General features: G+C 46.4%; 1 protein-coding gene across 1 annotated transcript in view; it reads left to right on the top strand.

Moving 5' to 3' along the window:
• The window catches only part of LOC129044592 (voltage-dependent R-type calcium channel subunit alpha-1E), a 334,968-nt gene that overhangs the window by 21,554 nt on the left and 297,141 nt on the right, over positions 1-16,273 (top strand). Inside the window, exons 2-3 of the mRNA XM_063648347.1 lie at positions 6,068-6,173; positions 6,958-7,097. Coding sequence (XP_063504417.1) covers positions 6,068-6,173; positions 6,958-7,097 — 246 coding nt within the window. The remainder of the gene's footprint in view (positions 1-6,067; positions 6,174-6,957; positions 7,098-16,273) is intronic.

Here is a 16,273-nt window from a genome sequence, read left to right as displayed (position 1 = left end):
TTTGGATGTCAAAGGCTCTGGGAGGAGACAGCTGAGTACAGAGGTCTTCAGGATGAGTCCCCTGGTGGTGATAGAGATGCGTGTTTGCCTGGGGACACCCAATATTTACTGCCTGAGGCCTAAGTCCTTCCCAAGCATGTACCTGCAGATCTGTACCTGAGAGGTGATGATGGGGAGGCTCTTCAGGCCCAGGCAGAGGAAGAGCTCAGCTCCAGGCCAGGCCCCCAGGGCTCCGGTGACAGCAGAACTAGCATCGCCACCCTTGCCCCAGCTTTCTGTGCTTCAAGAAGGAAATGAACAAATGGCAGGTGTGCAGGCCACATCGTGCTGCTCAAATTAGCCATGTTGCTAAGGAAACAAGTCAACCGTTCGAAGGAAGGAGCATTGGGTAAAGGAGATAAATCAATAAGCGAACCTATTTTTATCATTTCCCTAATGATTGTCTTGAAACTGCTAGACTAGAAAGAGAGTTGGAGCGACACAGGTCCTCATTAATGGGCTCAGAGGGAGCGAGGAGTGAAGGGGTGTTTGAGGAGATTGCCAGTAAAGTTTATGAAATGAGGCCTCTAGTGAGCAGTGAGCTGGTACAGGAGGGAAGGCAGGGAGGAAGGTGTCTTTTGCAGGTTTCAAAGTGCTTTCATGGTCATTTCCTCATTTTGGCAAGGTCCCTTTATTCTCTTGCATTTAATCCTCTCCGAAGTCTTTTTCTGATTTCTCTGGCCATTGCATTCCTCCTCACTCTCAGGTTGGGAAGGGTTTTTGTGTTGATTTGTTTTTTTCAGGATACATATAGCTTTAATTGATTTTGTAGTTATAAATGAACACATGCTCATTTGAACACTCAGAAAATGGTTAGAGGAGTAAAGAAGAAAGTGAAAATAACCCTGCTACCAAGAGAAGACTCATCATCCTTCCAGCAAGACATAATTTTTTCTCGTTCTCTCCCTTCTCTTTTTTTTTGTTTTTGTTTTTTTGAGACGGAGTCTTGCTCTGTTGCCAGGCTGGAATGCAGTGGCACGATCTCAGCTCACTGCAAGCTCCGCCTCCAGGTTCACGCCATTCTCCTGCCTCAGCCTCCTGAGTAGCTGGGACTACAGGTGTGTGCCACCATGCCTGGCCAACATTTTGTATTTTTTTTAGTAGAGATGGGGTTTCACCATGTTAGCCAGGATGATCTTGATCTCCTGACCTCATGATCTGCCCACCTCAGCTTCCGAAAGTGCTGGGATTATAGGCGTGAGCCACCGCACCTGGCCTTCTCTTTTTTTTTTAAACATGAAAGGGATCTTCCATGTATGCTGGTTTATTTTCTTTTTTAAATAGGTCGTATGTGTCTACAGTGGACAGTATAAAAAGTTCAAATGGGTATACAGTGTGGAGAGTGTGGGTAACTTTTGTAAGGATACCTGTGGCTCTAGTTTCCCTGTATGATTCATTTATCAATTGAGTATTAATTTATTAATAAAATAACAGTTACCAGGGCCCCTCTGTGTGCCAAGAACAGTGGTGAGTGAGGCAGGCAAGGTCCTGCCCTGGGGCTCCCAGTCCTTACTGCCCCATCATCTCCATTTATTCAAGATTTCAAAACACAAGCAATCTGGATACCAGGGATAAATATTCTTCCCTAAAATATGCACAGTGTCAGGCACAGAGTGTAATGAGCATCACTGAATTCCAGAACAGAAAGAGTCAGAGTCCTGGACAGACTTCCATCTTGTCCCTGATTGTGGTTGCCATGAAGGGTGATGGTCTTTGAGGCTGTGGCGACTCGGAGCTCCCTTTGACCTTTCCAAGTCATGTCTTTGTCCAGTCTGCCCGGTTGAGGTGCACTAGCTTGACTGGTGGGTGGGTGTTATTTGCCGTCTAGGCTCTTCACTTTGGGGATGTAGCAGAGCCATTGCTTTGGAGTGTGAAGTTTTGCTGTCGGGAAGAAATGGGAGTGGTGCCTCGGAGGCAGCCTGCAAGGGTGGGAGTGAGCAGGAGCCATGGCTCAGGCCAGAGTGGGTGAGCAAAGCCCTGTCTTTATAATGGCTCCTCAGTGAATGCCTCATGTTTATTCCTACCTGCATTGAACATTGACTAAGCTCCTACTGTATACCATGGGCTCTGCTAAGCACTGCCAGTAGAGAGACGAGCAAAACTCCTGCTTTCAAGATACAGTTTCTTGATTTAAATAGGAGTCACACAATTTAAATACAGTCACACAATTCAAAGAGCTGTGGGGCACGGGGAGAAACTTTCACTGACAAGGTGGCATTTCAGCTTGGTCTTGATGTATGACCGGAAAGGAGAAGAAAGGCCATTGCAGGTGGTGGCAGAAGCACCTAGATGTAAATGCCTCTTCTTTGTGCTTTCTTCAGAAAGGGAAGTGGAAAAGAGTTTAAAGAACAGGGCTGTAAGGGAGAGTGGCTGGGGCCTAGGCAGAATTGGATGGTCTCTTCTGCTCACCTCCCCTGAGATTTCCCCGCCACTATCCATTCTTTCACCTAGCCCACAGTTGCACAGAATCTCCACATTCTCACCACAGGTTCTTCATTACCGCAGCCATGAATTCATCCTGAGGTCTAGATGCCCTATAAGGCTGAAAGGGACATCCCTCTCAAGGGCATATATATCTGAAGAATTTTAAAAATGTAAAGCAAAAAAAAGTATTTTTAAGCCAGAAGATTGCTGCTCTGAATGGGCCTCACATCAGATAGTGGGAAGAGGATTTGGCTGGAGAGGAAGTGAGAATAGGGTCTTCTCAGAACCTGTGAATTACCAAATTCCCACCTTTAGATTCTAGACTTTAGGGCCTTGGGTAGCACCCGCCATCAAGACCTCATGAATTCTCAGCCACCCAGATACCTGGCCAGTCACTGGGAGTTTGACTCATCAGCACCTGGGCCAAGAGGCATTCCCCTGTCTGGAGCATCTTCCAGTGGTATGGCTACACCTTCCTGAGCTAGCCTGTGTCCCCACAAACCTCACATATCTGTGCTTGGACATTCTGAGCTAGCTGAGCTTAAAGGTCCTTATAGGGAGCAATATACTTGGGTTAATTGGCTAGGAAAATGCAGGTATGGACGTGGAAGCAGGGAGCTGGGGCAGCGGAGGAACTGCCATGGTCCAAGGGGATATTGTGAGTAGGGAGTCAGGGGCAGTGTAGGAGCTGCCATGGTCCAAGTGGGTATTGTGAGTGAGGAGGCCTCGGAGGCACATGGCTGCAAGGACCTGTCTTGCCTGCAAGCTCAGCACTGAGAACCCACCTACTTTGAAGCCTGTGCTTATCACTTTCAGGTTTTCAGGGGAAGAAGATTCAACTCCCCAAAACAATCATAGGCCCCACATAGACCCATGAGAATGCGAGAGGTCTTCAGCTTGAATGAGAAAGTACTCATGCCCAGTCCTACCTCCCAGGGCAGGCACTGGGCTTCTTGGATCTGCTCAGCAGGTGTCTGAAATTGCATGAGACGTTTCCAGCTGTGAGGAGTGACCAGGTGAGCCCCACACTGTTGTGAACACTTTTGTTAGGAACCAGGACAGGGGATGACATGGAAGAGGCCCTGGTTTCACTCCAATCAGATCCATCACCCCTCCTCCCCCAGCTCTTGGGGACTGGCAGACAGACCCCCACTTTGTGTCAGGCTGCCCAGGTATGTTCCTGGGAACACCATTCAAGAGAGATGCTCTGAAAAAAAGAGTTACAAGGTAAAGCAAGTTTGGGAAATGTTGTGTGCTGTCCCAAACCCCTTGTGTATGTGTGTGTGTGTGTGTGTGTGTGTGTGTGTGTGGGATGGGGTGTATGCCCACTGTATGCAAAAGTGTTAAAGGCCCCAAGAAGTCCTGCTGGGGAGAAACCTGCTTAACTTTACCCAACCCAGGCTTTCTCTCATTGGTTGATTGCAAGTTCCTATAGCACCAGTATTTCATGGCCTGCATTTTAGGAATACCACTCTCAACGGTCTCAACTTCTGTTGTCTTTTGTCAGTGACTTGTATGCGTGTTGTCAGTTCTCTTTCTGGACCCATCGCCCAAGCATGTTTTCAGGAAAGGGTGTGGATTCCTTGGCCACCATTGCTGCTGGGTTCCCATCTTTAATTTGCAGGATGAGTCTGGGATTCCAGGTGCCTATGCCAGGCCCAGGGCAACCTAGGCTGTTCAAAAGGCTTATGGGACACTAGGTCCTTGTGTGGTCCCTGGTTGCTCTGCATTTTTTCAGAGGTCTGGGTTACAGCCATGATGGGAGGGGAGGAGCACTCCCCCTGCGATCAGAGGGCATGGGTGGCCCTTGGCAGGCTGTGTGTTGGGGGCCAGTCCTTAGAAGGTGAGCATGCTAGCTGGGTGGGTGTCTGTGGTGTGTGTCTGCTGGCATGTTTGGCTCTCAGGGGCTTGGCACCCGGAGTGTTTGAAAGAAGAGGAATGCCCATGGGTGCCGAAGGACTTTCCATGTGGGGAGGCTCCCCTCTGAGTGGGAGGGTTTAAGCAGGCACAGTGGGGTGTGGAGGCAACAGACAGGCTCTGAAGTCCCCTGAGGCCAGGTCTGTTTTTAGTTCCAGTGACTGAGCCTCAGGGCAGCAGAGGCCCGTGGAGTGGTCTCTGGGGTCTGTGTGCTGTGTGAGTGCTGGAGGTGCGTGGGAAGGAACGATGGCAGTCAGCTGCTGGCGAGTGAGTGTGACTCTCCAGTGTGACTCAGTGATGCATGGTGGTGGGGGAGGAGAAGGCACTGCCAAATGAGGATTAAGAGAAGGACTAGGGGCTCACACACAGCCAGCGTCTCAGCCCTGCAGCCCCCCATGCCAGCACCAAGACCAGAGCAACTGGTGAGCAGCTCACATCTCATTGCACACACTGCCCTGCCCTCCCCAGAGATGCCCTGGGTGCTAACTTAACATTGTGTTATTGCCACAGATAGCCTGGCAGGATGGGGGTCATTGCAGGGATAGCTGTGATTTGCCCTTCTGAACTCCACGAGAGGGTTCCAGGCCCTGCACCCTACACAGCCTGTCTGGGTATGTGGGGAGATAAGAACAGTCCCTTTCCTTCCCTCCACTTTGCCAGATCTACTACTCCTCTCTTTTGCCTGGATTCCAGAATCTTCTAGAGCACAGGTTGCCCAGCAAGACCAGCTGCAGTAGCTAACTTGTGTTTGTGGTAACAGTAATCACAGAATGAAATCCCAACATGCAGAATGACAGTGCTGGGAGCTGGCGATTCCCTCTTTCTCTTCTGAGAGTCCTTCCCACCTCCCTCGGAGCATGTGGCAAAACCTTCCTGCAGGGGTCATAGTCCTGTTTTTGAAAAGGCACAGGGAGCACCTCACCTGTTTTCAAAAACATCTAACAGAAAAAAGCCTGCATTCATTCATTGTAGTGTGGTTCTTACAGGACTGGACTTTGCTGTCCAGGATTCCAGACTCGTGATCAGTCTCTGTTTCATATAGATGCAGACACTTAGAAGAAAATAAGGTGGGACAAAGCAAGCCTTTCCTTCCCCCAGAAGTACATTGCTGAGTGGAATTTTAAAATAGAAGGAAGCTCACATGGAGAGAATTGTTTCTTTTCCAGATGCTCTTCTGTTACTCAGTGGTGCAGAGATTCTAGAAGAGAGGACTCCAGTTGTGAGCCCAGGAGAGCAATGGATTGCAGCAGCTGGATCTGTGCACAAGCGTCATTACCCAGTCCAGTGGTTTGAAGACTGGGGAGAACAAGGGGTCTGCGATGGCATTAATTATGTTTCTTCCTCCTTTCTTCTCCCTTCCATTTTCAGCCTTGGTTATTGGATTTGTTATTGAATTTACTCAGTAACTGGAGTGTCTGCCATATGCCCAACTATATTATGTATTGGCTATATACGTTCTTTTTTTGGAGAAGATGCTTTGTGTTCAGAGACTAGGCACAAATGTTTTTGGTTTCACGTGCTAAGGACCATCCACTGTCTTGCCTGCCTGCCTGCCTGTTTACAAATAAAAATCATGCAAACTGCACAGACACAATGTGGGTTGATAGAGTTGTGTGTTTATGGGTGTGGCCATCTTGGAGGCTGTGTCCCTCTCTGGTGAATTTGTTCCTTAACTCCGCTTTCCCACGCCATTTGAGTACATGATCCTGGCCACCATCATTGCCAACTGCATCGTCCTGGCCCTGGAGCAGCATCTTCCTGAGGATGACAAGACCCCCATGTCCCGAAGACTGGTATGTGCTTCCCCTCCTTCTCCCCTTTGCCCCTTTTGTCTTTCTTGGTTTCTTCTCCTCTGCTTTATCACTCTCCCATTCCCTTCCTGCCTGTGAGTTCTGGCAGGGGTTTGCTCTTTGCTGGGGGACAAGCTAATGACAGACCCCATGGGGATTCACACGGAAAAGAAGAGATTACAAACACTGTGTCTGTGCTGCGTGGTACAGAAGAAGAAAGGGCAGGCACAGGCCCATTTTCTTCCCTCCTCTTTCCTGAGGGACTTCTGACATGAGAGGAAGAGGTGGGGAGTAGAGGGGAGAGGATGAAGGATGCTCAGTGCTTGTGTGTATTTGTGGTTATGAACTTCCCAATGCTTACGTCCTTATTCTCCTTAAAGAAATGAGTCACACATCTAACGTATTCCCCCTAAAAAGAGCAGACAAATTGCCTAAAATCCACGTGTGTACTTGAGATGACGACCTTCAAGCTTCTAACTTATGTGAAGAGCAGCAAACTCCTTCAGGGCAAAGCCAGGGCCATCAGGGACCTTCCTGGGAAGGAAGTCTAACCCCTAGGCGTGACCCTCACATTGTCCATTTCTACAGCTGGCTCCCCTGGGTCTCCTTTGCCCTGTGCACTCCTGAGTCACAGACAGCCTGCAAGGGTCCCTTAGCACCCTTGCTTCCCACCTACACATGGGCAGGCCCAGCACAGACATCCATGAAGGGCCAGGCTGTGCCTTTGCCTGTGTCTCATAAAGCACAGTCCTCTTCTCACTGGTGCTTCTGCTCCTCATCCCCACAGGAGAAGACGGAACCTTATTTCATTGGGATCTTTTGCTTTGAAGCTGGGATCAAAATTGTGGCCCTAGGGTTCATCTTCCATAAGGGCTCATACCTCCGCAATGGCTGGAATGTCATGGACTTCATCGTGGTCCTCAGTGGGTAAGTCCACTTTCTCTCTCTCTCTCTCTCTGTGTATGAAGGGGGTTGGTATTGTGAGGTGGCTGGGGGCAGGGAACCTGGGGTGGAAAGACAGCAATCTGTAGAGTAGAGGCAGAAGAAAAAGTTTGAGGCTAAGATTTCCCAGGGTGCTGGACCATAGGTCAGCCACCTCAAGAGGAGGATGAGTACTGTGTGGAGATGCGTGTGGTGTTAGGCAGAGGCCATGGGACTCTCAGCCAGGTCTGGAAGCTGCCACTTCTGGTTTTCCATTCTGTGCTTGGCTCAGTGGCTAAACACCCACTTCTCTGGGGAGGGTGACATTTCCCAATGAGCCTTTTCACCAAAGCAAGCAGCTTACCCCCGCCTGGGAGGAACCTCCGAGACAGGCCAAAAGATGTAGTCAAATGCAGCTTCTTTGGGGCGTTGGAGAAGACCCTAGCCATATTTTCTGAACTGATAATTGAGACTTGTGTTCTGACAACAGAATTTTTTATCATTTGCAGATTTATTAATAGTATAAAATCGAATCATATTAAAATGTTGGATAAATCATTCTGTGGAAATTAATATAGCCATATGACATTGGGGCTGACCCAGTGTCACAGCAGCATATATGATGGCAGTACATTTAGTTAAATATTTGATAAATCATTCTTTTGGAAATGAATGTAGTATGAGGAAGTTGGGTTGACCCAGTGCCGTTGGCAGCAAATGTGTTGGCCTTGGGAATGGTGTGACGGACAGGCCTTCCTGGGCTTTTGTGGCTTCCTGTTGGTCTTTGTGTCAGGTGGCTGTTGGTACCTGCAGGGCTGGGCACAGGGGAGTAGTCCTGTGTGGATGTGGCAGCAAGTGATGTGGTCTGGAAATTCCCTTACCCAACTGCTTGGCAGACAGAGTTCAAACCCATGAAGAAAAGAAGAGAGTGACTTAGAATGACAGGGAAGGCGAAATATTAGCTACTACTGTGATTGACCAAAAGGAAAGAGAAGAAAAGAGGAATTGTTTTCCAGGGAGGAGTCAGAGGAGGGGTGAAGGTAGATAAAGTCTTGGAAGGAAGGGTAATGGCTTGGGAATGATTACATCTATTTGTTATCTTGTGGAATAGACAAAATACTCTTATTTTTTAACCTTTACGCCATTGGGATTATGTGAAAGAGAAAACACTGAAGATGTAATGGACTGGAATATGTAAATGGAAGCACGTAAGCAGCCAGCCCCTCAATATGGGAAATGGATAAATAGACTGAGATGACTATTCATGTTTAAAAATATCTGTTGCCTTACAAAAGGATTTTCTGGAGATTAGTTTTCTAAAAGAAAATTCTACTACATTTTAAATATGAATTAGTATATGAAGATATAGTTTCTACATAGTATTACAGAAGTATATTGGGTAATGTTGTAAATGTCCCTAAAATAAATAATGTGTGCTGTATTAGAAGAGGCCTGTATGAGAATCTGAATCATTTAGAAATGTTATGATTCTGTCTAGAAGAAAAGTGTTGTATAAGTCGCTACAGAAGAACAACAAAAAAAGAAAAGTATTGTAATGTATATATAATAAGTTTATGTAAATTCTTAGTCCTGCTCAGCTCTATATGTGGCAGAATCCATTTGAAATTTCTTGTCTAGTCCATTTATTTTTGTTGAAAATGATTATGTGTTCATTAAAGAAATATGGAAAATACAGAAAAGTCAAAAGAAGAAAAAAAAATTCACTGATTCAGAAAAATTCCTGATTGTTTTGTGGTATTTCCTTCCAGGCCTTCGATGCTAAGCAAGCTGTCTTTTAAGTGCTTGTAATTTTGCTGCTTTTTTCCCAATATAGTATGAGCATATTACATGTTATTGCATATTTTGGTAAAAATCTGTAATGACTGATCAGCAGTTTGTTAAGTAGATGTAGACATCTTGCTTCTCATTTTTGCAATTACTCGACACTTGGATTCTTTCTGTTTTTTTGCTGTGATAAATAATTATTAAAGATGCTCCAATGTACGTCTTTTGGATGTCACATTTTATGAGACATTTTACAAGGTTAAAGAAGTACTTCTGGAGGAGTATACAGCTGTTCTGGTGTGGGGTCTGGAAACTATGATGGCTGAGAGGAGGTGGAGAAACTGGACTGTTTGACTGCATGAGAGAAGACTTCCAGCAGATGTTAATCTCTCTGTAAATAAGGGTTGCCACATAGTTGTTGAAGAGGCAGATTCATAGGGACCCGTAGGGTTCTTTTGTCAGCACAGCCAAGAAGGGCCCCTGGGTCCTTGCCTGCATGTGCAGGGGGTGCTCAAGAGTCAGTGCAGGTGCTGAGCTTGGCTGAGTCAGTTGTCCTCTCTGTGCTCTCTTTCCCATCCCTCACATCTTCCCTTCTTAGTGGCTCTTCAGATGTCCCTGGCTTTGTGGATTGCCTTCACAGGCCCCTGATTTCCATCTGAACTCACAGGACTTTGCTCCTGCTCCTCCTCCAGACCTACTGCTTAGCCCTCTTCTCAGCATGGACCATTCCCTTTCTCTCTCCTCAATTCATGGGTGCATGTGCTCCAGGCAAAGAGCTTGGTCCTCTTGAGATCCCCGCTGAGGGGCTGAGGGTTGCGGTTCTATCTCACAGGAATGGATGATCATATTTAGTCTTACAGTCACATGATGCTCTCATCTACCACATTGTGTGGCTCTAAGATGCACGTTTTTCATGCTGGAACATTGCTGAAATCAGCCTGTGTCTTACAATAATGGCATGATATAGTTTAATTGACAGCATGTTTTTCTTTCTTAGTGCTACATAAAATTATGGGGCATCTTACAATTGTTGGGGTTGTAGATTCAATGACATGTGATACCAACCAGGGAGGCAGGCAAAGTGGACTTTAGAGATGAGTCATCTGGTACTCAAAGAGGGTAAGTTATTCGCCCAAGATCACACCTGTCTCTTAATGGCAGATGCAGGAGTCAGAATTGTGCCCTTTGATCCAGGGCTGGTGTTTTGACCCCTGCCCTGTGCAGCCTCCTTTCCAGGCCACCTGGTATCCCCCTTTGTCTTCCTGACACCTGCACCCACAGCAGTCCCTGCTGACAGCTCTTCCTTCCCACCTCATCTCCAGGTGTCACTTCCCATTTTCCCCTCTGCACAGGAGGAATGACAGGTGCTGGAGCATGACACAGTGCCTCGGGGCTGAGGCTGCACAACTTCTCAGCTCTCAGTGCTGACAGGAGGGAAGTGGGTGCTGAGGTGTCAGTCAGCTGGCTCAGTGTAAGACCTGCTCTTATTGATCTTTGCTAAGAGATGACTAGCTGGGGAGCCTGGGCTACCACATTCTGCCTGTGACCTCTGACCTCCTAAACTTTAGCGTTCTTTGGCCTATAAGTTGAGGGTGTGCATGGTTTAGAAAGCGCATTTATGTACATTGCTTCATCTTGTCCTCATAATGCCATAGAAAAGACCTTGCTAGCCTCATTTTACAGATGAAGAAACCGAGGATCAGAGAAGGCACATGAATTGCTAGCAGGCACTAGATCCAGGACTGAAGCCCACATCTCCTGGCTCCAAGTTCCTTCTTTCACTGACTTTTCCCCATACTGTCAGTTACTTCACAACCCCAAGGGCCCCGTGATTCTAAGGCTCTGTGGTTGCAGGTTCCTTTAGTCCTCATGAGGCAGTGTGGGATGAGCTCAGGGAGGTATAATCAGGCAAATGTTCACTCTCAAAGGTGGGGCTTCACGTGTGAGTTGAAGGGGATGGGGCCCCATGTGTCCATCCTGAGACTTCTCTCTGTGGGCTTGGGATGAGACTCCCTGCTCTGTGGTAAAGAAGGCATGTCACTTTAACTGTCAGCATAGCATGGTTTGATGTGTAGAGAGTGGATCAGAGTTCCAGCTGATTTCTTCATTAATTGGCTTGTTTGTTCACTCATTCACTCACCCATTCATTAATTCAGTGAAACTAGTATTGTGTTGGTGAAGGCAGAAGGCAATGCTGGGACCGAGAAACGTGGACGTTATTGTATTTTCCCACCTGCTAAAAGACAGTGGAATTTGCCATTCTTTTAACACATTCTTATCTTACAGAACTTGGGATCTCTCTTGCATTGGGAACAACTCAGGCAATTTTTAAACACTTGTCAGACCACCTGGAGAATTCAAAATTAGTTGAAGTCACTATTACACATTAGTCTTAAGACTAAGTTATAAAAATATAGTACCTGGAATAGATGGGCAGATGAGAAGGGAGGATGAGAGTCAAGGGTACTCCTAAACCATGGGTAACAACAGGGAAATGAAGGTGAGGACTGTGTCTTAGATGCCCGCTCATCTCTATATGCCCAGTGCCTGGCATATAGTTGGTACTCAGTAAATGCTGATTGAATTGAATTGCTTGCCTGTCCCCAGATTCTCTTGTCTATAGGATACAAAAATGAGTGCTGGCGGAAGGCTGGGGCTGGGGTAGAGAGGGATTGTCTGTTCCCAGCCTTCCCCCTTGGCCTGGCTGAGCCAGGCAGTGTCTATGTCTCTCTCATCTCTGTCTACCTCTGCCAGGCTGCTCATATTCTGGTCACTCTATTAGGAAAATGAAAGCTGGGAGCTCAATTTCTAGGCCATTAAGCAATATTGGGCTTCCAGTCATCTGTGGTTATTTACCAGGTTGTCAGTGTTATCTCCTGAGAATTGCTTCCTGGGTGATGAGGGCAGAGTCAGCGCTGCATATTGAAGACCTAACCTCATTGAAGTGGCTGTGGATGGGGTGGGGGTTGGAGGGGTGGATAAGGAAAAAGCAGGGGTATCACATCACCTAGCGTTTACCATATAGTAAAAATGGTCATTTATTGAACCATGTGCCAAAGACCACACACACACACACACACACACACACACACACACACAATTTCCAATCCTAAAAATGGTACCAGGAGTTGAGAATCATTAGGCTTGACTATTACCCAGTTCCATTTTACAGATGAAGAAGCCAAGGCACAGACAATTTAACTTGTCCAAATCCAAATGGTTGGTATAAGGTAAAGTCAGAATTTGAACCCAGGCCAGGTTGCCTTTAGCACATGGGCACCTTCCCTAGGCCAAGTGATGTCATTGCCTGAGACTCAGCGACAGCACCAGCTGTTCCTGTGCTGCTGGAGCAATTTAGTCTCCTTTCCCTATTTCCCTTGTGTCTCTTTGGGTTCTGGCCAAATGGAGAAAAGTGTGTTATCCCTTTCCATCTAGGAAGTCTTTGTTTTCCATTGTATGTTAAAGTATTGGTGACATTACAGAGCTAGTCTTGAGTGTTGGTAATATTGTCTATTTTCCTAAGAAAACCCCCAAATCAGCTCAAAATATGCTCTTTCCTGAGTTTTGCCAGCCTTGCATGGGAGGTGACCTGCGTTGGCTCTTCCCTTTACTGCGGAGCACATGGTGTAGACTCTGGGGAGGGGCAGGTGTGTCTGTGCCTGGCTCTTCCTCCTTCCTCTGCCAAGGTCATCACCCCAGGGCCTAGGAGGCCCCTCAAGAGCTATTGCTGAATACCCACTGTGTGCCGAGTACTGTGTTCGGTGTGGGTGGAATGGGGCCTAGTGTCTTCCACGGTGGTAGGGGCTGGAGCCACGCAACATGAGAACCTGAAAGGGTGTCCAGCCTAGCCCTGGGGCACTGGGGAAAGCTTCTTGAAAGAAGTCACATTTAAACAAGTGTAAAGGATGGATAGATGGGACTCAGCTGGGCAGGGAAGGAGAAGCGCCCTTCTGGGAGAAAGAATGCTATGTACAAATGCCCTGTGGGGGTGCGCATGGAGAGAGGCACACAGACAGACCACAGGACACTTCTGGAAGCCTGGCGGGTGGCATGGGGAGAGACCTGCAGAGGTCAGCAGGGGCCAGTCTAGGCCATTCTGAGTAGTCTGTACTTTAACCAGAGGGCAGTGGGGAGCCACGGAAGGCTTTGAGCAGGGGGTTCACTGTTTCACTCTGAGTCTGCTCTGGATGTGGCACAACTCTTTTTTCTTTTTTACCCTGGAATCAACTGGAGGAAAGCCATGGAAAAGAGTTGGAGCCGTCTCCACATCCTTAGCTGCAGTTTGGGAGAATGTGCAGAGCCAAGCAGAAAGAGGGGAGGCAGAGGAAAAGGGAGCAGGGGAGAGGAGAGCCAGGGAGTGCTGCAGTAAACCTGGGAGCTGCTGTCCTCGTCCCTAGCTTCTCACCAGTGGCACATGCAGAATGATTTAGCCTGAAGCCTGTTGGTAGGAGGATGCTATCTAGAGCTAAATATATATTGATAGGTATTTTTAGAGGGTTTTCTGTAAGGAGGCTGCCCTAATACAAGAGTTTCCTGAGCAGCTAAAGATCGAGGAAAGCAGAGTTTTCCTCAGCACTGTCTCTCTGAGGCTGAGAATGTGGGGAAAGAATTGTGAATGCAGTCCTCGGGCCCCCAGCCCAATTTGAATCCCTGTGGTAATAGTATGATATCACTGGGTATTTATATAGCATCACCAGGCCAGTGAGCCTGGAGGGATCTCAGAGACCTGTCTTTTACTTGTCCTTACTGTTCTGGGCAGGTGAAGGGGGCAGGTGAAGGAGGCAGATGGGGAGCAAGGGCAGAATGGGTAGAGGGAGGAGACATCAAGTTCTCAGAACTTGTTATTTAGGAGATGGGGAAACTGAGGCCGAGTGGAGCAAGGCAAGCGACTCAGAGATACTTAGCTGAGCTGCTAGATGACCAGATATTTATTTAGTGCCTTAATGCTAGGCACTAAACCTGGCATCAGCATTATTAATGCTGATGTTGGGGAGGTCTGCAAGCCTGTAAACCTTACCACTTTTCAGTTCTTCCTCTCAGCATCGCTGCTGGCTGCTCCTCTGACAGATCTCCACCTCCACCCTGGCTTTTTGTGCATTTCTAGCTCCACATTGGGGAGCACAGCTGCCACTTGCAGCATCTCCTTTTATCAGAACATTATTTCTGTTCCAATTGCATTTCCCCCCAGATGGGCAAATGATGGAAAAGGTAAGGTTAGAATACAGGATTTTGATTCCAGGGAGAGGTGGGCAAAAGGCAAAATGAGAAGCTTAAGGTCTCTTCTTAGCTCTGTGCTGGTGATAAACCCAGTTACTTCAGGGAGATTCTGAGTGAGAGTGCCAGTTAGTAGTTGATGGGCAGCTGAGTTGGGATTGTGCCTTGGGTGGGAGGGAATTTTTTCTCATGTATGCACTCTGTCTTTTTTCTATATTGAGATGCACCATTGGTTCACTCAACAGATATATATTGAATATACACTGTGTTCCAGATGTAAGACATTGGTGTTGGGATGGTTTCTGTTTCCTGAAAGGCTTCTTCTTGCCACCCCCACCCATTGACAGAAGCTCCATATGGACAGAACTGAGTGGGGCCTGAATTGGCTTTGATATCACCAAAGAGGAGGAAAAGCCAGAGGGAGTGAAGAAAGCTTCAAAATCCCTGGGTGGTTTGGTTTGGGACTTTATTTGTCTCCTGGCATTGCATTCATTCAGGATGATATAGGGAAAGAAATTATGGCAAGGTGCTTTCTAAGTCAGACCATTCTCCTGGGCCTGGAGCTCTCATTCGAAGGCAGTTAAACGCGTGCATTCTTGTGCTTGTGCATGAGTGTATGTGGAAGAGGGAGGTGGGGTGAAAATTCCCAGGTATGTTTTCAAAACAGAGGTGGATATGGCATAAATGCAAATTCTATAGATTTACAAGAATTGAGAATTAAAGGAACTGTTTACATTTCCATTCTGTGGTTGAAATATGTCTCCTCCTTTGGGTAGAGATTTGTGCACTTGTGTCTATGTTGTAAATATAGTCCACAGTTAAGTATAACTGTGTTGGTGTGAAATGTGAAAATGCAGCAGCACTATTTAATGTATGTGTCACTGAAGTCAGGAAATAGCAGATATAATGAGTGCAGAGTGGTTACCAAAGGGAAGGGGCAAGGGGGGGCAGAGCCAATGTTGAGAGGAAAATGAGGGCGTGCTGGTTTAAGAAAGAACGTATGAAGACAAGGTAAGGCTAAGGTTACTAAAGCTCAATTACTGAATTTTAGATCTAGGAGAATAATAAATTTGCCTAACTTTCCCTTACTTATTATTTTTTTCACAGAAGAGAAGACTAAAGTGCATGCTGCTAAGTAACTTGTCCAGGGTCTTTTAGATGGGGTGTGGTGAGCTGGGGCTTGGATCCTGTAACTCTGTTGCAGCGATGCCTTACTACCCCTGGCGATAAGAATCTGCTGCTTCTTGGTTGTATTTAGGCCATGAAGCTGGAGGTATTAAGAAATAAGATTTTCTGTTATTTGGCTGGAATATATATGTGCAACTTACATGGAAACAGAGTTTAATCTCATGGACTGAATGACTTGGAGGCTCTGGGTTCTGGTCCTGATCCTGACATACATTCTCTCTATCATACTGGTGATGATGTTACCCATCTCAGCTTGGCTTTCCTTTATGAAACTTCATTTATGAAGTGAAGGTAAAACCTGCTGTAGCTACCTCCACCAGGTTTCATGACAAGCAAATAGGATAGTGATGATGTTGATAATGACAGCTCCCATTTAACGAGGAGCTCATGTCTTATTTTAAATGCAGAAGCCTTCATATTCTATATTGGCACTTGCACATGTTATTTTAAATATAGAAACGTAAGGCAATACTGATATTATCTCCATTTTACAGATGAGGAAACCAAAACTCAAAGAGGCGAAGTCACTTGCTCAAGGTCAAACAGTTACTAAGGGGAGAGATTGGCACTTTAATTCTATTATCAACAATTCTAAAGTCCTTGCTATATCTAGTGTACAGCACAGCCTCCACCGCCAAAGTGTTTTGCAAAACAATAAAGCAAAATACCACATCAGTGAACAATAATGCCTTCCCTCCAGAACAGTGATATTATAAAGATAAATGTTAAAATACACATAAAGCACCCTGAGTGCCTTGAAAAAAACTAGCATATAAAAATTGAAAGTACTCAAAATACTATGGTTCTGTAGACCTCATTAAGAATGGTCATTTATCTCTATAAAACTTGCAACCACAGAAACGAATTTCACTGAAACCTATTGCAAATTTTAAAACTATGGTAAATTTAAAAATTTCCATTAGTTATAATTTTGCCTTAAGAGAGAAGTTTACTACATATCGCACATAGGATATATCTTATTTCCTTTCAGCAGC

Source organism: Pongo pygmaeus, chromosome 1 (assembly GCF_028885625.2).
Source record: "Pongo pygmaeus isolate AG05252 chromosome 1, NHGRI_mPonPyg2-v2.0_pri, whole genome shotgun sequence".
NCBI classification, from domain to species: Eukaryota; Metazoa; Chordata; class Mammalia; order Primates; family Hominidae; genus Pongo; species Pongo pygmaeus.
This window is presented reverse-complemented; position numbering and strand designations above follow the sequence as displayed.